This window comes from Nesoenas mayeri (assembly GCF_963082525.1).
Source record: "Nesoenas mayeri genome assembly, chromosome: Z".
Lineage (NCBI taxonomy): Eukaryota > Metazoa > Chordata > Aves > Columbiformes > Columbidae > Nesoenas > Nesoenas mayeri.
The window spans coordinates 7,965,329-7,988,371 of record NC_137542.1 but is presented as its reverse complement, the minus strand read 5'-3'; the positions used below and the strand labels follow the sequence as shown (position 1 = coordinate 7,988,371).

The 23,043-nt window shown below is 41.6% G+C and overlaps 1 protein-coding gene across 2 annotated transcripts in view; it reads left to right on the top strand.

Moving 5' to 3' along the window:
- LOC308051645 (paralemmin-1-like) overlaps positions 1-23,043 on the top strand; it is a gene marked incomplete at both ends in the record, with an annotated part of 123,585 nt that overhangs the window by 46,017 nt on the left and 54,525 nt on the right. For both annotated transcript variants that reach the window (XM_080362206.1, XM_080362205.1), the window contains 2 exons: positions 53-133; positions 15,379-15,509. In XM_080362206.1, the coding sequence (XP_080218332.1) occupies positions 53-133; positions 15,379-15,509 (212 nt within the window). The remainder of the gene's footprint in view (positions 1-52; positions 134-15,378; positions 15,510-23,043) is intronic.

Here is a 23,043-nt window from a genome sequence, read left to right as displayed (position 1 = left end):
TTTTTTCTGATGAGATCTCTCTCTCTCTCTCTCTTTCAAATTATTTTCCAAGGAGAAAAGGAAAAGGCAGACAGAAATAGAAGGCAAGAGACAACAGCTTGAGGACCAGATACTTCAGCTGCAGCATTTCAAGGTAAGGGACTGATGCCAGAAATGATGGATTGACTAAATCTGTTCATTATTAGACATGCAGATCACACGTCTGAAAGCTGGGAAGAGCCCACTCCGACATGAAGCAGCTTTCACTGCCGGAGCCTATCTCTTGCAGTGATCGTGTCCTGTCTGCTTTTAATTCTGTGTGCTTCATGCACAGGACCATGTTGCAGAAACGGCTTGGGAGCATGGAATTGGGAGGGTGTGAGCGCCAGCAGCACAGTGGTGCTGGTATTATTAAACACTGTTTTTTCTTAACATAATGATAAGATACCAGTCGCTGTGGATTGGGTGTGCACTGCATGGCTTCAGTGAACACTTTCTGCCTGCAGAGCTGCGTTGGATTTTTCTGGTGCCTGTCATTAGGTTTTCTCTGTGTGCGTGTGTGTTGCAGACAGGGTGTTAGTTAGCGTGCGTGTGTGTGTGTGTGTGTGTGTGTGTGTGTGTGTGTGTGTGTGTATGTGTGTAAAGCTTTAATTGTAGGATGAAGTTATTAGGCATACGCAGCATAATAAAATGGGCATGTATGCACATGTAGGGAGGGTGTTGATGCATATGTGTGTGTCTACATGGAGAAGTGCCTTGATATTTAACAGGGTGAGGAGCAACCCCAGTCTCTGTTGGACTCCATGGCAGCTGCAGATAGCATCATTTGAAAGCCATCCTGATTATTTCTATTATTTATTCTTCTTGTCATTAGGAGAGTTTGTCTTTACATTTGTGCATAGCAAAGAGAAGGACAAAAACATACATGTGATCTTTTTGTAACCAGTGCACATTTGTGGGTCAAACCTTATTAGATTCAGTCAGTAGAGGAGCCTAAGGAATTTCAGTTAATAAAACGTATCTGAAAAAGATGGTCAGGACTGGACAATTTGTCCTTGCAGCAAGTGAGCTGGGCTGCGTTTTTAAAAATAAGACACTGAGGTTGCTTGTGCAATAGTATGTGTGTGTGTGTGAGCAGTGCACCTGCGTGGGGAGATGGAGCTCAGAATATCTTTTCTGCCCACGCATGCACTTGGAGACCAGACTTGAAGTTACGGTACAGACAGAATCCTTCTCTTGCCTCTCCAAGCCCCAGCCATCATGTTCTGTAAATTATTCCTCATTTTCTGGTAAACACAATGCAGTTAAGCCCAGGTAATTGATTGCAACCTACACAAATGCTCCATCGGGTTCGCCGTAAATTTGTAGATGTCACACATTGTCTTTGTTGTTATCAGTCAATGATGTGATTGCATTTCTGTGGGGCAACAGGAGTTGCCATTTCGTTCAGGCTGCCATTGGCGGCAGGCAAGGGAGAATTTCTTCCGACAACTGTGGGTTGATGCAGCAGGGCAGTAAGATGCCTCTACAGTGCCTTCATGATGCTTGCTTTTTATCATGTTAACTGTTTCCAAGCTGACTGAATTATGCTTTTTCATTACATTCTTTAAGCAGAGCCTTTTGTAACGCTAGTTCTGGCAGGTCTCTACTTCATCTGATTTATTTTGATATAGCTGTTGCTAACCTGAATTTTATCATCATCCATAGGTAGAGGGGTAAAACCTTTCAGGGTGGTGCAGTGGGTTCAGCCCCTCAGCTGGTATAAGTGTTGCTGCACAGATTTCTTGAGTGACATACATGAAAATTAACTATTTCCCTTCATTATTTAGCTCATAGCCTGGAGCAAGAGCAGTAACCACACAGGAAGCTGAGGGGAGACCAGGGCACAGAAACTTAAAATGGCAGCTTTCTCAGTTAAAAGTACAGCCAGACCTAAGGTCTGTAATGCTGGGTGCGAGGATGGGCATCAAGATGTGATAGGAGTTTCTCTGCCTCTCCATTCAGTGGCATCACTTGTCATCAGAGGAGAAGTGTGTTGTTTCTGCTGGGGTGGTCACAATGACTGATGCTCCAGGAGCTGCCTGTACCAACAAACAACTGCCTGCTGGGACACCTGGATGAGGTGCTAGCAGAGGTCTATCTGGGATTGCAGAGTTCATCCTCATTGCTGCTAGGCCCCTCCTAAACAGGGGGAGGTCCCATGCTAAAAAAAAAAAAAAAAAAAAGAGAGAAAATAGAGCCACTGGCTGAGGGTATTTCTCTTTTCATGCTTTGTTCAGTGTTCTGGTTGCTTAGTGGGTGCTGACAAAAATGGTATTTGGCCTGCCAGGCCGCTTTGTTAATTTGAAAAACCGTGTATCCGCCCCTCATCTCCCCCTGACTTCACCCTGGTTTCTCTGAACCTCTAAGCCTCTACAAGTCTGCTATGAATGTAGTCCTTCAGTCTTATATGGCTCCCCAGCCCAAAAGAAGTGTATCCATTTTCCTTTGGAAGTGCTAAATAGAACATGGTTCATTTCCTGAGTTATGTGGACCAAGTAATTCTGTGCAAGACCTAAATCCAGGTCAAAAGACCAGGCTTGCCTACGAAGTCCATGTTTTTATTCAAAGAGCTGTGGGGTTGTTGATGTCAGGGGATAACGTAAGGACTTCGTAACAGTGCTCATTAAAATCTGCTGTGGAGAAAACTTTGAAAATTATATCTGGGTTAATCCTATGTCTGCAGTATCTGGGTTGATACCACAAGCGTTACAGCTTGAGTTCACCCGAAGGCATTTGTGCCAGGATTCAATGGGTTTGGTTCATTTTTGAGGAATGCCAGAGTGATTTTCTTTTTAAAATACACTGTGTAAAATAGCATGTTTTGTTACCTAATAAAGGTTCTGGAAGCTACAGGGATTCTGTTAATTTCAGGCAATTTTATTCACATAGGAAAAATATCTAATAGAAATAGCTTATTGCAAATGTTTATGCTGGATTACCTACAGTTTTCAGGTTGCTGATGCCAATTAGACCCCTGGCAAAATGACTTAATTCTGCTACCAATTTGTTGATTTTTCCCTTGTTGCATACCTGACTGACAATGAAGGAACAGCAGCCACTGCCCTGTTGTTTTAGGCAGAACAGCCCAGTGAACACTAGAGTTAGTCAATGTCAGTGTTGAATGTGAACAAGGATTTGGAAACACATTTTGCAAAGGCTCCTGAGAATGAAACCAATGGTTTCATGGCTGAGGACACCAGGACAAAAACGTGTCTCAGCTGTAAATGGTATGTGTGAGCTTCTGAGCTAATCAAGTGAAACCCTCCAAGTGTGAAAGTCTGGATTGGTAGAGAATCTAGAGTAGTCTAGTCTCTAAAATCCGAATCCCATTTTTGCTGACAGTGAAACCCATGTCACCTCTTCTGTGAACTGAAGGAGGGACACTGGTGGGATGGAGCATCCATGTGGTATTTCAGGGCCATCGGGGAACCTCATTGAACGAAGGAGGTGTGTTTGTCTGCATTGCAATCAGATGCTTCATTGGAAATGCCCTTGGTGTTGGAAAAGGTATAAAGCTGTTTTGAAGCCCCGTTTTTGAGCCTGAACATGCAGTTTTGTTCTAATAAGAGGCAATTTACAACAGCTCTCCTTACCTTCCACCTGCTTTAATGTTTAATACCAAAATAATCCTTATTTTTTTGCATAACAGAAGATGTGTTTTGTTTTGTTTTATACAGTAGATAGAGTTTAATCTTCATGTTTTGTCAGTTCACTGGCCATGCTCTTACAAGCAGGGCTTGCAATGTCTGTGGAAACAGCAGTTGTCACCAGCTTCTACAGTTTTAAATCAGAAAAGCAGGCAAAATTCACCTTATGCAAATACTACATTGTCTGCAGTATCCATCAATATGATGTGGTTTCTTGAGGAAGGCAATAATTTATTTTGGTTGATTAGTTGCACTGGAGGCATAACCTACAAGCAACAGCTGCTTTTAAGAACTTGTTCAGCTAGGCAGCAGTTGGGTGGGCCTGTTTTAATGGAGATGTTTACTATTTCAAATTAACTATAGGGTAGAAGTGTTTCTTCCAAGATCTGGCTGTGTCTGTAGTTAGTTCAACAGAAGTTCTATAATTGTTTACTGTAGCTCTGTTTGGTGTTGGCTGGAAATAAACAGCATAAAACCTCCTAATTGAATGAAAAATTACTTCTCTGCTGTTACTTAAACTATTATAATAAATGCATTTACCACAGTAATTTTATTTCTGGAGTGATATAAATATTAGGGACCTATTTCTGTTAATACCTGCTTCTTAAAGACTGCAGTTCATGAACACTATCCATAACATAATTACGCCTTTACTTTGAAGGAAAGGAAAGGAAATATTTTTATGTTACAGAGATTTTATTAGGGTATGGTTTTAGCTGAAAATATCTTAGTTATAAATAAATTTTAGTTTTATTACTCCACAGTTATATTGCCATGCTCAATTTATACTGGTCTTAAAATAACAGCTGTGAGAGAACATAAATAGATCTATCTATCCATATATCTATATATTTGCAATTGTGGAAAAACAGAGATAGATTTTGTGAATGAAAGAGTCTGTTTATTCCTTTATGTTGAATTCCTTTATGATTTCCAAGTAAATTAACCCTTAAACTGAATGATGACTCAGTCAAGCACACAAAAAATGTTTCATGTCATGAACAGTCTCAATTCTCTACATGGTCAGCACAATACCCCCCAAAACCTATTCTCATTAAAAGTCAAGCACTCTTTTTGGTCTATCATGTCTTCTACGATAGTCCCAGGCTCACCATCTGTTTTTAATGTACTGGAGAGCAGTTCAACCCTGCAAGACTGTAAAGTCCTGCCATCTCCATTTCCCAACCACAGTTCTGAGACATGGAGATGTTAAGTGCTAATTTGGAGAGAAATTTCAATTTTCAGACCATAGGGAACTCCTGTTCTTCACTTTCTGTGCATTAGCATCTTTGGGCTGATGCTCACCTTACCCTGGGAAGCCCACCTCTTGTAGGAATTTAAGCTGTGAGAGGCTCTCTGCCTCTCTGCTAGCCTGTTTTATGATCCAGAAGAGAAACTAAGATTTGTCAGGCCAGAAAGGGTGTGTGAGAGGGAATAGGACTGCACTGCCTAAGCATTTAGGGCACTAATTCTTTCTGATTTATACAAAACCTTAGGATATCTTTGCTGGGAGGTAGTGTTTGGAAAGGAGGGATTTCAAAAATCCTTATACATTTTCAAGTAATCAAAAAACAAAATATCTATCTCCAGCTAAAATCTTTCAGCCATAATATAATATTTTCTCCAGGCCAGCTACACTGACTACCCTAAAGGGAAGAAAGCTTTAGTCCTTCAACTCATGTCTCTTATCTGCTTGCATGTCATTGCCATGCAACTGAATATATTGTAATTATTCTGGTATAATCTCTCTGCCAGAATTTTTTATTCAGAAAAAGGTCTTGTTGTGTGAGTTGTACTTCAAACTGGTTGTCTTGGGTTGACCATGCAAGTGCCCCCACTCAGGCAGGACTTCCTTGAAACCCATCAAAACTGGTGATCACATTTCCACTGGTAATAAGGTCCTTCGAGCATATCACTGCCACTCTGGCAGTTTTCATTTTAGCCAGACTGTGTCAAGGTAGCTCGAGGATGTTTACATCTCACTTCAGCCCCAGCCTCGCCTAATGGCTTGATAGGTACTCAAAAACGAATTCACATGACCTGAACCTAGCTTTGTGAAACAATGAATCCAAGAACTTTTAAGATGAGAGAAGAAAGAAATATCTGAAAAATAGCTTTTCTTTTTGTCTCTTTTGACTGATGTGTGTATGTGGGAAGGAGTGATGAACTGAAGCTGAGGACAGACTGAATGTAGCAAGGAAATCATTCTTTCAGAAGATAATAGTAAGAGCAACTGTGGCTGTGTAGTAATGATGATAACTTGCAAAACCTATTTGTTTTGGGCAGAGAGGTTTGCCTATTTTCAAAATCTCAGATTGTTAACTATTCCAAAAAGAGCAGTTGGGGTTTTGGGGGGAGTTGTTTGGTTGGTTGGTTTTTGTTGATTGGTTTTATTGTTTGTTTGTTTTCTCTCAAAACCATGCTTTACTACTTTTGAAAACACGGAGTAAGTACTCATGGGGAAAAGCAAGTCACACTTAACTTTCTGGCTTCAGGAAGTAAAAGTGTGATCAAACTCTTGCCATGTGTCTTATCTGTAAAAGAAGGTCTTACTCCATTTTTCAGTCCAACCACACAAAGCACAGAAACTTCAACTAGCTTGAAACTATTTCTTATTCCAGCTCCAAAATGCCTTGGGAAACAGAGATGTTCTCACGGAGTCATTGAGTCATTTATGTGTGAGGGAACCCTGGGGGCCTCCTCCTGTCCTCACCAAGACAAACAGGTTGCTTCCCTGCCCAGACTCAGTCCCACTACATTTGGACTCTTGCCCAGGATGGAGATCCCACGGCTTCCCTGGGAAACCTTCTCCCGGGCCAGGCCACCATCATGAGGACCACGTGTGCTGTCACTGCAGCATCATCCACCTTTGCAGGCCGTGTCCTCTCACTGCCAGTGTGTGCCTGCTGGGACAGCCTGGTCCCCTCATCCCTCCTCTTGCTCCTGGAGCAGCCACTGGCAGTTATTTTTTTGTTTATTCTTGTTATTATTTTTATTCTCACCACAAGTGAAAAGCCAAATGATTCACCAGAGCCATCATTATCATCCTGCCATGAAGAAGCCTGAAATCTTAAACAGGCTTCCAAAAGAGAGATACTGAAAAATAAACCCCAGCTCTTCACCTTAGTATCAGCATGATTGTTTTGACCTGTTACTTCAAGTAGAACTTCCTGGTATCCTGTATGTGTAGAAAATAGATGTAGAAAAGAGCTTATATTTGAGTCATTTTTCATTGTATTGTTGGTTTTTGTCTCAATGTTATTTCAAGTGTTTAAAGAATATTAGAAACTCTTACCATATATCAGGACATATCTATGCTGCACTCCAGCAAAATAAGTCTGTACAGACCAGGGCTTTGTGGCTGCTGACTGATCTGAGCAAGATCACTTCATGTCTTCTCTCACGGAGTCTTGACAATGTCTCTTGCTATGATGGGTTTCCTTGCAGCTAAAAGGTCTTGGGGTTTATTTCTTCTTCTTCATCTTTGTATGAAAACAACTGTCTACTTAGTTTACAAAGTTAAATAAAATATGGGACCTGAACAATTTAAAAGCAACGCACACAAAATATTTACACTGGTGATCTTGCTAATGGATGGGAAGCTTGCTCTCAGGATGTAAAACAATCAGCACTTTTTTCCCTCAAATAATTCCTAATTGAGACTCTATCTGTACAGCTGTGATTTCTGTTCCTGAGAGTTTTCAGACAAAGCATGAGACCTTCATGGAGCTATAGCTATCGTCGCACTCGTCCCTCAGGTACTTGCCATGGATGTGCCTTTCCCGTGCATCTGCAGCTCTAGTTGCACGCAGCTTACGCTGCAGCTGTGCTCTCGCATCCCCTCACCTTACCACAGAGGCACCCATGTGAGATCTAGCCCCTCCCAAGTGAATGCAAATCACACCAGCTACCTTAGCCTTCCCTCACCCATTTCCATGGTCACATTGCACCATTTAACATGTTCCTGTCTGCTCTGTTACTCTGTCGAACATGTGCTTTGAGAAAAAGCAGTGACTAAGTACGTAAATACTCAGGGGAGCTGAAGGGCTGTCAAATATACCAACTACAGCAAACAAACAAGGGAGAAAGATTATCTCTGCAAAGCCTTTTGGCTCCCATGATTCCAGGTTGTGCTTATTGTAACAGTGGCCATCATTTATTTTTATTTATTTGCATTACTTACTAATTGTTTACTCATCTCCCCACATGCACCTCCTTTGCACCCTCAGTCCGGTGCTTCACTGGTGCTGTACCAAACCTCTGCCACCCCAGGAGCTACAGGGAAAGAGGAGACAGGGTCCTCAGGGATGAGCAGGACACCAGTCCCTTGGATGGGCAGATTGCCTTGGAGGTACCAAAAAACTTTTGAGCAGCTCTGAAACAATACTTGAGGAGCAGTGGAACATACTTGAGGAACAGGTCAGGAGCCTGTTGTAGTAAGGGTTTTATGAGAAGGGAAAACTCAGGCAAGTGATATGGTGACCTGTACCTGTGTGGCTGAGAAGAATCTTTGGAAGAGCTTCAGCCATCACTCTCCTATGCCTAGTGACGAAAGGTTGTCAATTACAGTGGGAATGTCTTAACATGCAAGAAAAAGGTTAGTTAATGTGTTTTAATGTTCTGTGTGATGAATGCACATTAACCAACTGCTGCAAAATGTTTACAACTCTCAGTCTAAATGTATGGGTCTCAAAAAATTTTTAAGACATCACTTCCTTAAGATATTTTTAAGAAATGTTTTGTTCATTTCTTGAACAAAGAATAAGAACAAACTTGCAACTCTACAGGACAATATTTAATCATCTCTATAAACATGCAGTTTGGTCTTGGACTGCCTAAGTTCCACCAGCTAACATACTTTTTTTCTGTTCAACTGTACATATGTTAGCTATGACATTGTGACTGAAGTAAGACTACAATCAAGATGCAAGTGTTTCAGCATGACTTAATTCCCTAATCTGGGCAATGTTTGAGTCAATATCTGTGTATCATGCAGACATGCTCCTTAGGCTAGAACAAGTGCCTTAGATCACTGGAAAGGCAACAGAAAGTTCCGCTAAGCAAATCCAGATCACACCAGCAAGCTGGAAATGGCTCCTTGTTCTGCTGCAGGGACAGTCCATGCTGTACAAAGCCACATCCATCTTACAGCAGAGTAAAACATTTTGTGTTTGCTGAGGACCACATCTTTTCTTTGTTTTGCAAGCAGACTCTCTTGCACTGGAACCCCACATAGGCAAACTCTGCATCAGTCTGGGCAAAGAGCTGTACTGTTTTGTTCACCTACTGGAAAATTAAAAACTACAGCATCATGCGGGAATACATTTTGAGGAGCTGCTTATTTCAAGATGGACCTGCCTGTCATACTGCTTATGCCTACAGCCCTTCTCTGCTTTAGCGTATTTATTCAGAGATGATTAAGGGCATCTAACGTTAATATGCCTGTTCACACTACAGCCATGCAAAAGAAAAATCATTTCTATTTTCTGAAAGGCAAAGCAAGGCCTGCTGGCAAATGAACAAATCTTTCTGTGGTCTCGATACACGTCCCAGTAACCTCTTTGCTAATGCTGGCAATTGTGCTGTGCACCAGCAGGTCAGACCCAGACCTGCTGGGCAACCTACACTAGCTGGGTTAGGTCCAGCTGGATAGCAGAGGAAGCTGCCTAAAAATATAGCAAGCAAGAGATGTAGTGCTGGGAGTGGCCATGGGAACAAGGCAGAAAGGAAAACGTAGAAATCCCAGAGGAGTTTTAGCGGTGGTCATTCCTGCACTTGTGCTCCTTGCAAACTCAGTTTTGTGATAAAACCCAGGCAGATCCTCAGGAGCATGCACAGGCAGGGCAGGCCCTGCTACCCTCTCTGTTGTAGCTGATCCGCTGCCCTACAAAGCTGCAGTCCCTGGTCAGGGGATTCCAGGTAGCTGCTGAAGAGCAAAGTCAAGCTCAAAGCTGGTTCTAGGGCTCCAGATCTGCCTGGAAAATTCAGCTTTTTGTATCAAGGGAGTTTTCTGAAATGCAAGAAGCAAATCTGAAATGCAACCTGTTACGCTGACATCCTAATGGGAGTGTTCAAGGCTAATATCTGACTATACTGCTGCCAGGTGAAGTAAGAGGTTTATTGCACTCTCTTAGCAAGGCATGGGCTTGTTATATGCAGGTTTGAGAATATGAAGAACCAGTGTCCTTTGTTCACCTTTTTTTCCAGGACAGAAATTCTGAATGCATGTAGGGAGTAAATAATTTCATAATAAAAAGTAATTCCAGCTTTAAATTGTTAACGTCTGGTGGTCTTCAAGACTCAAAACCTGAAGACTTGGCAAATCTTCAATTTGGCATAGATTTCAGTGAAAGTGCCTTTGATGCAGCACTACTGATTTCAGTGGAATTACACCAGGCATCATTATTGCCCATTTTGCATGGCACAAAAGAGCATCATTACCCTGAATGGTCAACATCCAGTAGTGTTTCTCAAAAGCAGGCACACTTTACTGGAGGAGGCCACTTTGCATCAGCTTTTGACCTTTGTTTCTCCTCAGGATTATCAGCTTTCTTGAAAATTATTCAGCTGCCAGAGAAGTGCTGCATTTAACAAGCACGGCTCTTAAGGAGAAACAGTACTGGTTGCCCCTCTAACCGCTTGTAAATACAAGAAAAAAACCCAAAACTGCTTGATGAAACTACCTCAAAAGGTAGCAGCACAGCAAGAACTGGCTTTTCTATTGTCATAAAGAGTCAAATGGAAAAACTGGCAAGTGCATCTGGGCCTCAGGTTAAGACATCAGCACACTTCATGTGGGACTGGAAATGTGTTATTCTTTATGAGCAATGTTTATGGAATTAGGTCCGAAATCAGCAAGACTGGTGGGCAGAACTAATCACCTTTCACAAGCAGGGACTCCAGAGGTGGCATGTAATGGGCATAGTGGTATATGAAAATGGTGCTAAAAAGATTTACTTACTACAATAAAATGTTCCCTAATACCTAAACTTCTGAAGCAACATTAAAACAAAATGCAGCATTGAAAGTAAAGATTTTCTTCAATACAGCATTAATTCTACTATACACATTTGAGGGACTATGCATTATTTCCTTGCTAGCACTAAATGTAAACAACTTAAAGCCCTTGGGCTTTACTGTCCTGAAGCACGAAACTGGAATAAATAGCGCATAAGGGAGCTGTGTACCACATTTATGGCCATTACTGCGTCTGCTGCATTCAAACATCTGGCATGATTTCTTTTAGTTCTGTTCAACATCTGTTCACTTTTTTTTGTTCTCACCATGATCCATTCACAGAATCATGACCTGGATTTTTCCCGGTTTTGCATGGTGCAGAAGTCACTCTGCTTTCCTTTCACATTTGAACAAAACAGACGTGGAGCTGCCAGTTATCTCTGCAATCTCACTTATGTGCAGAGAAACCAAATCACCTGAGAGAAGCAGTGACCTAGAGCATTGCAAGCTCAGTGCCCTTTCCACTTCAGTATCCAAGAGCCTTTTTAATGACATGATCTAATTCCTGCTGAAGGATTTAGCCCTGAAGAAAGCGTACTATTGCAGTAAATGAAGGAATACTTATATCAAACTGCACATAGCATAGCTGGTTTTATACGAGTGGTGTCTTCTGAATGTACAGCATACTCACATTCCAGTATTGGAATGAGCAGTACAAATGCCTGTATTGTTAAAATAGCATATTTGGACACTCTTGGAGCCCTCTGTCATTTTGACAATGTCTAATCATACAGCAGAACTTTGGTGCATAAAGAAGCTCCAAGATGCAGTAGAGAGTTAAAGCTCGTAACAGACAATGAAGGAGGAGCAATGCTGAAATACTAGCTTGTGGCCATTTTAATCACAGACTGTAAAGTAAAACAAATGCAGAACACTGTTGAGCAGGCGTAACTCACACAGCTAGTGTTTTTCGAGCTCCAGCCTCATGCAAGCATTCTCCTTTTAGCAGATTTGAGAAACAACTCCTGTTCTTCCTGGGATAAGATTCTGCAAGGTTTTTGGTTTTTTTTTTCTAGAAGCATAACCTAATTTTCGTAGCTATGGAGGACAGATGGCAACGAACAGCCTTTTGTTTCCAAGCCACATCTGCCTCTGGTTTACAATGGGCTGGACTGCCTCGATGCTAGCTGCCTCACCAGGCCGTCTCATCCCCGGGAGCTGTGCCCAAGCACCCACCATAGCTCTGCCACCACCTCCCTTTTACACCCAGCCCACCCCTGCTATCATTATGTGTGCCAAAGCCTTCCCTCCTGGTTTCTGATGAAAATACCCTGGGAAAGGTTTGCTTGAAGCAGGTGAGAGATTCTTCCACCCCTGCCCATTGCCTCAACACTATGCCAGTCATCTGGCAATGGAGAAAATATTTCCCGAACAGCGGGACAGTTGCACACAGTCCCCTGACGTGTGCCTGCCTGTTTGCCTATTGTATTGTATTGTATTGTATAAATATATGTAACCTCAACAACTTGGCAAGTAGATCCTCTGAATTTTAAGAAATACTTCTTATAAATGTTTCCATTTCTCACAGTCTTCTTGTCTGGATACCTCAGCATAGTATTTAACAAATGCCTTAATTATAATCTTAAAAAGGAGAGCCAAAATCATCAAAGCTACCAGCTTTCCTGTTTTAAATAAAATATGCTGACATTTCACCCAAGAGGGAGTATTTTTAGTAGATCATAGCATTCTTGTCTCTAAATATGCTTTTTTAAAAATCCCATTGATGCTTTCCAGTTTCAAATTCATGCTATTAATAGGTTAAAAAAAAAATAAAATTAAAAAAAAAAAAATTTAAAAAGAGGCTTCTGGGATAAAGAAATCATGTGATTTTGTAGCTTAAATGTTTCACATAGACAAAGACCGAAACAGAAGCTGCACAAAATATTTTTGGTGTACAGCAGTTGCATTGAAGGGACTGGCTTCTCCTTGTAGCAAATGACGAAGTGACTGTTAACTGAATGTCTTCAACACTGTCCAAGCAGCACTTAGCCAAAAGCTTTATTAGGACTGCTGGAACCATATCTAAAACAGGTTTAAAACACAGAAGGCTGCCTTTGTCTTTAGAGTCTGGTCTTTAGAAACTTCCGGGGGGTTTTCCAACTGAGTATTATTCAAGATTTCAGATTTGAGACCGCAGCTGAGTATGACATATGTATCAACATAGTTCCACATACAACTGGGCACATTTCTCTTTAAAGAAAAAACAGCTATTTTCTAAAGAGCAATTAGCCTTCACACTTCCTTGCACTGGATCTAGCCCAGCAGGTACCCACTGAGTTGTGCTGCTGAGACCTCTCAAATGCCAAAGCACAGGTTGTTAAATACTTAACACCTCAGAATCTGTAAATCCATCTTTGACTGCCTCACTTTGTTCCTTGGTGCATGTGATGACGTGGGATCCCTTTGTTGAGGGGATATTTCAATATCACCTTGGGTCTGAATGAGCTGATGAAACTTTACGGCAGTAACCGTAGAATTATAGAATCATTTGGCTGGAAGACACCCTCAAGATCATCAAGTCCAATGGTTAACCTAACTCTAGCACTAAACCATGTCCCTAAGAACCTCATCAACACATCTTTTAAACATCTCCAGGGATGGGGACTCCAGCATTTCCCTGGGCAGCCTGTTCCAGTGCTTGACAAACCTTTCTGTGAATAAATTTTTCCTAATATCCAATCTAAACCTCCCCTCATTTAACTTGAGGCCATTTCCTCTTGTCCTATCACTTATTACTTGAGAGAAGAGACCAACCCCCTCCATGCTCCAGCCTCCTTTCAGGCAGTTGCAGACAGTGATAAGGTCTCCCCTCAGCCTCCTTTTCTCCAGGCTGAACAGCCCCAGTTCCCTCAGCTGCTCCTCATATAACTTGTTGAACAGGAAGCAAAGGTCCTATGGAGAAATCCCACTACCACCCCATGAGATAAGGCAGGAAGCACTAGCAGACAGCAGTGCCACAAAAGGAGCAATGAACTGCAGAAACCGTGGCTAGAGAGAGTCATCACTAAAGTTGTGAACTAACACCTTGGAGGCCATGAGAAATACTAACTTCAGTCAGGTAGAATACATCTCCAGCGTCAGCAAGTCCAACTGTTGAACATGACTGCATGGTACAAGAACATGAGACATTTTCTGTCATGCAGAAGTCCTGATTTACATAGAAAACACTTAAAACCTACCAAGAAGTCCTCTGATGTATGGCACAGTTAAAGGCAGTGAAAGCTGGAGTCATTTATAAAGTCTAATTCACTTGTGTGTTTTATGTTGCTTTCTGTCTGCTACCTTATTAAAATCTAATTGCCTGATGGGGTGATAAGAATAGTTTGCGCATAAATACTGTGTCTATATATACACCCAAAAACTAACAAGTAAGCCTTGTCTGTCATGTCAAAAATCTTTCTATTTTGGTCTGCGTTTGAAGCCTGCTTTTGGTGGTGAACGTTTTCCTTTATATGTGGTTTGCACAAGTCAGGTTCCACACCAGCAATGAACATGGCATTGAAAAGATTGATACTACATGTTTGGGCTGCCCCTGATATCCAGTTTCTTTGAACTGATGACTTCCTTATTAGCTCCTCTTTGCTGCAGAGGATACTTGTTGTCACAGCTGGTTCCTTGAAGTAGCATTGCCAATCACTTTGCAAATTCAGAAGCAAGGCTCTTCTTTTCTGGGCAATGGAAAGGATTACTTTGATCAGTCCCTTGGCTGTTTTTTCTATCAACTCTGTTTCTTCATTGCAAAGGGGCAGAGACTTGTGTGGCTTTGGGCTTCTGATCTTCCTTTCAACAGGTGTTTGTCCTCTCAGCCAGCTGATCCACTGCCTCCTTCTGGGAGGATTTGGACCAAATAAGATGCACAGGGTGATGTGCAAATTAAAGGACCTCTTGTAATCAGTGCATCTCCACTGGTGAATTCCCCAAAGTGAGCTGCAGCAGGATTAGATAGTGGGCAAGTGAGGATGTAGGCATGTTTTCAGTGTAAAAAACACAGCAAAACTCCCAGGATTTCTTCTATTTGGTGTTAGCTATTGTTGCTTTCTGTGAAAGTGTTGCAGTGCCCTGGGCTACCCATGGTTTCCAGAAGACTTTCATTGATGTGTTTTAATTTGTGTCTGGCTAAAAGGCAACGTGTGCACTTAGGTGAATGTATATGTGTGTCTGCCTGTATGTCTGTATGCCTGTGAAGGTATAGAGACACATCCATGGTATAAATCAAAAGTAACATCTTCGATTAATTTAATAGCAGAGTGATTTTATCCTTTGTGAAACACATTATATTTAGAGCAGGCTGCTCTTTTCCTTTTGAAGCTTCAAGAGGTTTGTGATTTTAGCCCTTCCAGCACATGCCTTATCATTCACAAGAGATCCACACTTTTGTTCCAAGATCTCAGTTCTTGCGGGGCTGGGCAGTTTGTGTGGTTCAAATTCCTGTTTTTATTAGGAACTAAAAATTACTTCCTATTAAGGTATTGATTGTAAATAAAGTGCATACTGTAAAACTGATGCTCCTAAATCTAGAACATCTGATATCTGGATAAACAGCTGATGGATTGCCTGAAATCAACTGTGTAAAGCAGTAATCAGAAATTTAGTGGGGGCAATCTACTATTCAGAAGTGGAGGTAAATCCTTCTCAATCTTCAGATGGTATATGTTCAGTTTGCTCCTAAGGTTTGGCTTATTTTACCTTACAGTCAAAAGCTCTTCGGGAAAAATGGCTGCTACAGGGAATTCCTGCTGGCTCTGCAGAAGAGGAAGAAGCCAGAAGGAAGCAGTCAGAAGAGGATGAGCTGAAGGTGAAAAAGCTGGAAGAAAACATACACAGGTAGGGACAGTTTCTCTTTGTTTTGCCTAAGAACGGTCACTTTGGTTAAGGCTAGAGACCTTCTTTGCCCACATCCCCATCTCCAGCAGGGCAGAGTGTAAGAGGCAGGTGTGCATACAGTGTGCCCAGAATTTGTCTCCCCTCCCAGATGTCCAAGGTTTGCAAGGTAGAGTCATTATGGTGTCTTCGTGCTTAATAGACTTAGGTGGACTTCTCTCACCAGGGAGCTGAACAGAGGGCTGAGTTCCCCTTTCAGATATGTGTGCATGACTTGGTCAACACTCAGAGATTCTCCATTGCTTTACACCTTCTACTGCCAAAACAAGTACAAAGCGGGACAGCACTCTTTGGCTCTCTCTTTTTACTGGTGCAAATTACTTTTTAAACACAACAGCAGATGCCACCAGCAGATCAAATAGCTACTGCTTTCAGAGGCAAGGTTTGGCCGTCAGAATTATTTCCTTTTATCAGTTCCCCATTGCAGTCTGAGATGACATTTGTCCTCTTTTTTGTGTTTTCCTTGGTTTTGCTACAAACAATGGGCTTTAAATCTCATAAGGAAAATGCTTTTATACCCCACAGAACGAATTCCAAAGCTGCTGCTTCTGCCATTTAGGCCATGTGAATTTAGAGGTTTTTTCAGCTAGCAGAAAACTGGTAAAAGTTGGTCAAATTTGGCAGCACAGCTTTTACAAATGTATCAACCGAGGCATATAAATGACAGAAAAAAAGCAAATGGTACCAACAGTTCAAGAGTTGAGGTATTAGCCTAGCATCTGGGGGATCCAATTTACACCAAGCCTCTTGAGAAATTTCCTGGAGAAATCACTGGGAACTTTTCTTCATGGATATAAACAAACAGACCTACCCAGAGCTTGGACAACACTAAACGGCTTCTATGTGGAAGTAACAGTTCAGCATGAATGTAAGAGTTGTCTCATCTCTGTCATGTGATTCTTGTTAATTAAAACTGACCTGAGAATGTGTGCTGTTCTGCTGCATCTGTGACAGCATAAGGCAAGAAAACTTCTAAAAAAATATTTCATTTGCTACTGCTACCTGGTGTTTTATAACATTATTTAATGCCATAGATGGAAATAATACACAGATTCAACTTCAGAAATATGTATTGCAATACATATTTCACCTAGGACTGAATGCTACAAGACACTAAGTGCTCCAATCCCATACAAAAAACACATCAGCATGTGCTTAATTTTAGCTCTGTGAGTACCACCACAAAAGTACTGCTTAATTAGTTCAAAGTGTAGGATGGAAGTCCATGCCCTTTGCCCCAATAGTTTGGTTTTTTTCTTCCTTAACTGCAGCCATGAAACAAAATCTTGGAATATTTGGAAGTAACAGAGCTCTCTTCTCCTGTGACCATGTATCTGTCAAATGACAGGTCAGCTGCTTGCTCTTGAGTTGAAAGGACATTCATTTGACAGCCTCACTAGCATGCTTAACCTCCCTGTTATCTTACTATGGGAACTCCAAAGACAGTAAAAAAGTATTTTAATTTAAATGAGAAAATGTTACACCTGAAGTGTAGCGATAAGACAGTGGAAGTTGAGGCCATTAGTCTAATTAAAATTTACATCCATGGCAACATGACACATCAAGATAGGATGCGAAGGTAAAGGGTTGTAGAAGGGGTAAGAGGAAAACAGAAGATGTCAAGCACATTATCTGGAGGAGTGAAATAGAATGAACTCATCCTGAAAGGCTTTTTCTGCTCCCTATGCAGCACATTTCCCATCTGCATTCCCAGGAAAGTATCAGAGGGGTGGATTACAGGAGGACCATTCATTTACATGTTCATGTTTGCAGGAGCCCACTTTGCATTGTCCAATGGACCACTATAAAACAGCCCAAACCTTCTCAGTGAGAGCGACAGAGGACAGATTCAGCTGGTCCACCTGGAGGATAGAAAAATACTGCAAGACCAGGCATAGAGATCATGCCAGGGGACTATACAACCACTCTGCCCTGGATCTTGCACATTTGTGGGAGTCACACTGCGTCATATGTGCAAGCATAGAGCAGCTGCAGTGTAGAGAGGACTGTGAATTTTGTGGCACACATTCTGGGTTTGTCCCCACTGGAAAATATGTGGACTTTTACAGCTGAGTGAACTATGACACAGAGAACAGAAAACTGAAGGAGATAGTGCTTGAGATCAGACTAACATTCAGAAATGAGGATGTGGGCTAATGTAGGTCTGTGCTGTCCAGAAGAGGCAAATATCTCAACCTTAGGGAAAACACAGGGCTAGCTTTGAGTTTGTAGATGGTCTCGAAGACCTTGCACACAGCACAAATGCTTGAGTATTGCTTTTTCTAATTCAGTTTTAAGTAACTTTCCAGTTAAAATCAGACATTTAGCAAAATATATAGATGCTTAAAGTGTTTATTCTTAAGCTGGTGTAACCAGTTCTCCTTTGTGTGGGAGGTGTTCAATTCAACTGGGGCAGCAAAAATTCATGAGTGCGCAGACTGCTGTTTATTTTTTAGACTTACATGTTTCATGATACAGGAAATCACATACTTCAGCTTGTAGCTTGCAAGGATATGTGCATATAAGTAGACTTAGACATGAGTAAGTGTAATGTTTTAATGATCTTACTTGTCTGCAAACGCATTTGAGAGAAGGATGCCTACATTAGTCAGCATTTCTGTATGCTTCATGCCAAGCAACTGAAAAAATATCTGCATCACAAAAACAGAAACAAAGCATAACAAAGAATGCAATACAAATAATTAAATGCTATCATGATGCTCATAATTAACAAGAGGACATAGATGTACAAGATGCGCACACAAGTTAAAAAAAAAGAGAGGGCAAAATTAAGATAAGATGCAAGCATATGAATGGTGTAACAGTGGATTACAGGCAGAATGATCATTTGTTATTTGGGATTAGTTTAATATGTTTAGATATTCTGAAACGTATGACCATGAGGAACAGTCTTTCTATCCAAGAGTGCAAAGTGGAAATAGAAGGATAAGCAGGATTGCAGCAAGCTTAGTCCTGCACTCCCAGCATTTCTGCTTGCCTAACTTGAGTCTTCAGAATAAGATTTATGGTGTCCCATGTAAAAAACCTGGTACTGTGTCTTGCATTTCTTCAAAAGAATGGTTGGTCTGGTGGACTTAACAAGAAGATTGGACTCATTGTTAAACATTCTTTGAGTCTTAAATGGACTGGAAATCTGTCCATAGTGGGAAGTATGGAAAGGTATTGCTGCATTAGTTAATGTTTGAAACCTAGCTGCAAGATTGGTGGTATCATTGCATTAGTGGCAGGATGAAGCCAGATCTGGATTTAGCATGTCTCTCAGCACAAACTGTCAGCAGACATAGAGAAGCAGTAAGACTAGTCTAGATTTTTTGTTCTCCTAAAGATCTTGGGTCAGTGCGAGAAAAAAAGCAGCCATTTCTGAGTTTCTTTCCCATTGTCACAGAGCGAGAAAGTGCTCTCCTCCTTCCCGTATTTACCTTAGATTCAGGGTAAAAAATGAACAAAAAGCATTTCCATTCCCTTAAACTTGTTCTCCAAATCACAGACCTGAGACACATTGTTTGGGATAACATTGATACAGATACTCAGGGAACTTCCACAGAGACGTTTCTGATAGTGTGTTGTAGGTGAAACAAACACTGGAATGTGTTGCATGCCTCCCATGGTTATTTTTACCACATGGCAGCCTGTTATTTTGCAGTAGTGAATGGAAAGTTGGCATTTGACATCTGGGTATTAACAGGCAGCATTCATAGAGCACAGCAGCCCACCCACAGCCTGCTGTTCCTTCACAGCATTTGAAAGGCTCCAAAATTATTTTGTTTTGCTAGATTACACTATAGTACATGCTGACGGCCTGTGTTTACTACAAAAAGTGAAGAGTGTTCATTGTTCTGAAGCTTTCATGTAGTATGCCAACATGAAATAGTCTGTGACAACATATCTTCCTACTTGATGACAGACACTGGCATTAGATACGAGGACTGGACTTGTTGTGTTCCTGGGGCTAAGAAACTCAATGAGCTAAATCATCAGTAAAGTGCCATATCCTTTCTAAAGTCTCTTCTCATTGCAGAGACCAACAAATAGAGGCTCATGGTTCAGCTGAGCTTGTTGTGGTTGCTGCACCTCTAGCATTTTTCCTCCTCCCAATGTCTATTCTTCCATATCTTTCTGATGCCAATGTTTGTTTCCTGCTTCTTCTTCCCAGAATAAAAACTTAGCATATCTTAGGCTGGGAACTCTGGCTATAATTCGGTCTCTCTTGAGACTGTCACTAATAGCATTCACATGACAGAGGAACAGAGAGCGCATAGGACAGATGTGAGTGCGCTCCTTCAAAAGAAGGGTCATCTGATGTCAAAACCAGCTGCTCAGACTTCCCATAGAGCAGACAGTGCAAGCCAGGACTGGAGATGCCAGGACCTAAGGTACCTCTCCTTAGCAAGGTCTCATCAATTTCACTTCAGTCTTAGCCTTCAGAGAGATATGAATGGTTGCTGAAGCTTGTGTTAGTGCAGAGAACAGTGTGTCTTCCAAGTGCATGGCCCACATGGGCGTGAATGTGTTGCAACTTCCCCATTGATGGCAGCTGAAGAAAACAACCAGGATCATTGTTTATTTGCCATTTGTATATTTTACCTAGAATGCAAAATGCAGCTGTGGATGAGACCTCAGTCTGTCTCCACAGGTTGCCCATATGACCAGTTGTGTTGGGTGAGCTCTCTAAAAGTGAAATAGTAAAAATGTCTTCTCATAGCCAGGCATTCTTTCCAATTTCTGCTCACCTTATGAGGCAAGATCAAGCTTTCTGCACAGAAGCAGCTGTTCGTTCCCCAGCCCTCTGGTTCTCTGCTAAGACTGGTCAATATCAGATCTCATCATCTCATCTGCTGAAGCTCCAGAAATTCTGATTTCAGCAACCTCTAAGGACTGTGATTTACAAAATCCACCCATAAATATTCTTCTGGGGTGCGTTTCATATGTGATACATTTCTTAGGAAAACAGAGACCAAAACAAAACCAAGCAAAAAACCTCAACAACAGGAAATCTCAGATTTCCAAAGGATCGTTCTCTGTGGTATTACTAGAGAATTCCTCAGGACTTGCAGCATGACCTCAGAAAAGCAACAAGTGAAGAGTTGGTGGGTGGCAAGGGTTTTGAGGTTTTTACATATGATATGATATATTTAGATGTAGCACTTTAAAAAAATTTAAAAGCCACACACTTAAAAAAATAATACAGCTTACTTCCTTGGTTCTGAAACTCAATCCATACCTAAAATAGCAGAGTGACATGCCAGGGTTTTAATAGTTGCCTAAATGCTGGTGTTCTGGATTTAGGAGTAGCAATCTCAGGGTCTTCCACGACTTCTAGGCTTTGTTAGCTTGCAATTATCTAATGATGCCTATGCACTGTATGAAGTGGGCAAAAGGACTGGCTGTTCAGTTTGAGTACAGATTCCCTCCACTCCAGCTATGACTGCTCTCCTCAAATATGTGTACTAGATATGGACCTTGATAAAGACACTTGTTTGCCTAATTTGGGAGCAAGATACAGAAGAAATTCCAAAGCCTTGTCTCTACATATCAAGGAATTTCCACCTCAAGTGCTTCTGAAACTTCATCTTTGTTGGTATGCTATAGATTAAGAGACATGTTCATCAAGAAGGAAGAGACACATGGGCTTAAATTCAGCCCTGGACAGAAGCAGGTTTTCAAGGATACCTTTTTTAAGCAAGCTGACACACTGCAAAGTAGCACCAGTTTCTAAATAGATTCAAATGCTTAATACAGTAGATTATCTGCTACAGCCCCTAGTGAAAGGGGCAGTTGCTACCTATAGGCCAGGTTAGCAAGAAAAACGCAAATTCAATCATTGGAACCTTTCAATAAAATTGATGTTGTGCGGAAGACTGGATTTCTGTTGTCAAGCTGGGTGAGACACAATGACAGATTATCAAGTGCAGAAGTTCAGAACCTCCTTGACTTTAGCATTTCAAAGCTAAAATATTCACACAAGCCCCTGTGTGATGCTATTTGCAAGACGGAGAAATCTCTTTATAACACATGTATTTACCGTATGTGTTGAGTCACTATAGTCCCTGTGTATGCAAAGCCAGCTAAGATCTTCACACTTCTTTTAAGCCTAGTAGAACTGACAAGGATTTCCTGGAGCAGTAAATTGTGGTATAGCACAAAGAGCAGGAATTGTTGACTTAATTACATCTGAATTAAATCTTAATCATGGACCAAATGAGACTGTTGCCTGGAGTAAACCAAAAAGGACTAGTCTCTGTTTATTTCCTTGTTATGCTTGTCTTTGCTGGAGTTGGTTGGGTGAGTGGCTCTCCTGGTACACAAGCCCTACCACAAGGCAGTCCTGGTGGAACAGATCCTTTAACAGTCTGTACAGCACTTGGTGGCTGGAAAGTACAAAACTGTGGAAATCCTGAAGCAGGAAGACCTGTTTGTGTGGAAGTGACATACATGTGTAGAATTTTGAAAGAGATGACAAACCTGGAGTGTATTTACAAAGAGAAGGCATGGAGTTAGACAACAGCCTGGGTTTAATTTATTGCGTTGGTGCTTTATAGTGATTTACTCTGTCTTCGCTTTAAATCAGAGGACTTTCCTCTTCCCTGCCAAGTCTCTCCTTATGTGCTCTGTCTGCTTCTGGCAAGGCAAAAACATGTAGTGTCACATACACACATGTTCACACACATGTGCTCGTGCACACGTGCTCACAGAGCCAGGGAAGGCACCACTGCAGTTCTGGTCCTCAGTAACTACCTTTTCCCAAAAGCTCAGGTTCAACCTGTATAACCGCAAGAGTTTAAGTAAGTCACCTACATTTTGAGCATTATCTCCTTTAGCCTGCCCATACAGTCATTGAGGAGAAGGCATCACCTCCATGGCCTGTCTAAACCCATCTCTCTTCCTTGAGTACTGGTGCCTCAGTCAAGTGCCTCAAGTGCAATGGGTGGAATTTTGGCATCAATGTTACTCCCTACACATGCACCTTCCACTGGGCCTCTGGGCGCTCCTGTGATGCAAACAGTTATTAGTAATCATTAATTATGTATCTATTGTATCGTATGTTTGTTACCCCAGGCCTTGCCCTGTCATTTTTACCAGTGGTAGTCAACACTGAACACGTATTTCTGCAGAGCTGGGTGGGTTCTGAGTAGGCAGAGTTAGGGTTAGAGGAGGAGCAAGGTGCAGCGTCTGGAGCCACCCAGTGGGCATTGCAAGTCTTAGCGTCTTTTTCAAAAAATATGCCATCAGAAAAGCACTGTCACCTTCCCTGTAGGGTTTTTAGACCGCTGCAATGCGTGGGTTCTAAGGCAAAAGACAATGCAAATCCCAGTAGGTGGTCCACAGAAGATAAAGACAGACTGGATGTGCAATCGGGAACCCTCGCTAATAAGGAAGGGACCATTGTAACAGATTTTGAGAAGCTGCAGCTGAAGAAAAAAGAAAAGTCCCAAGGAGGCACATTCAGGAACATAGA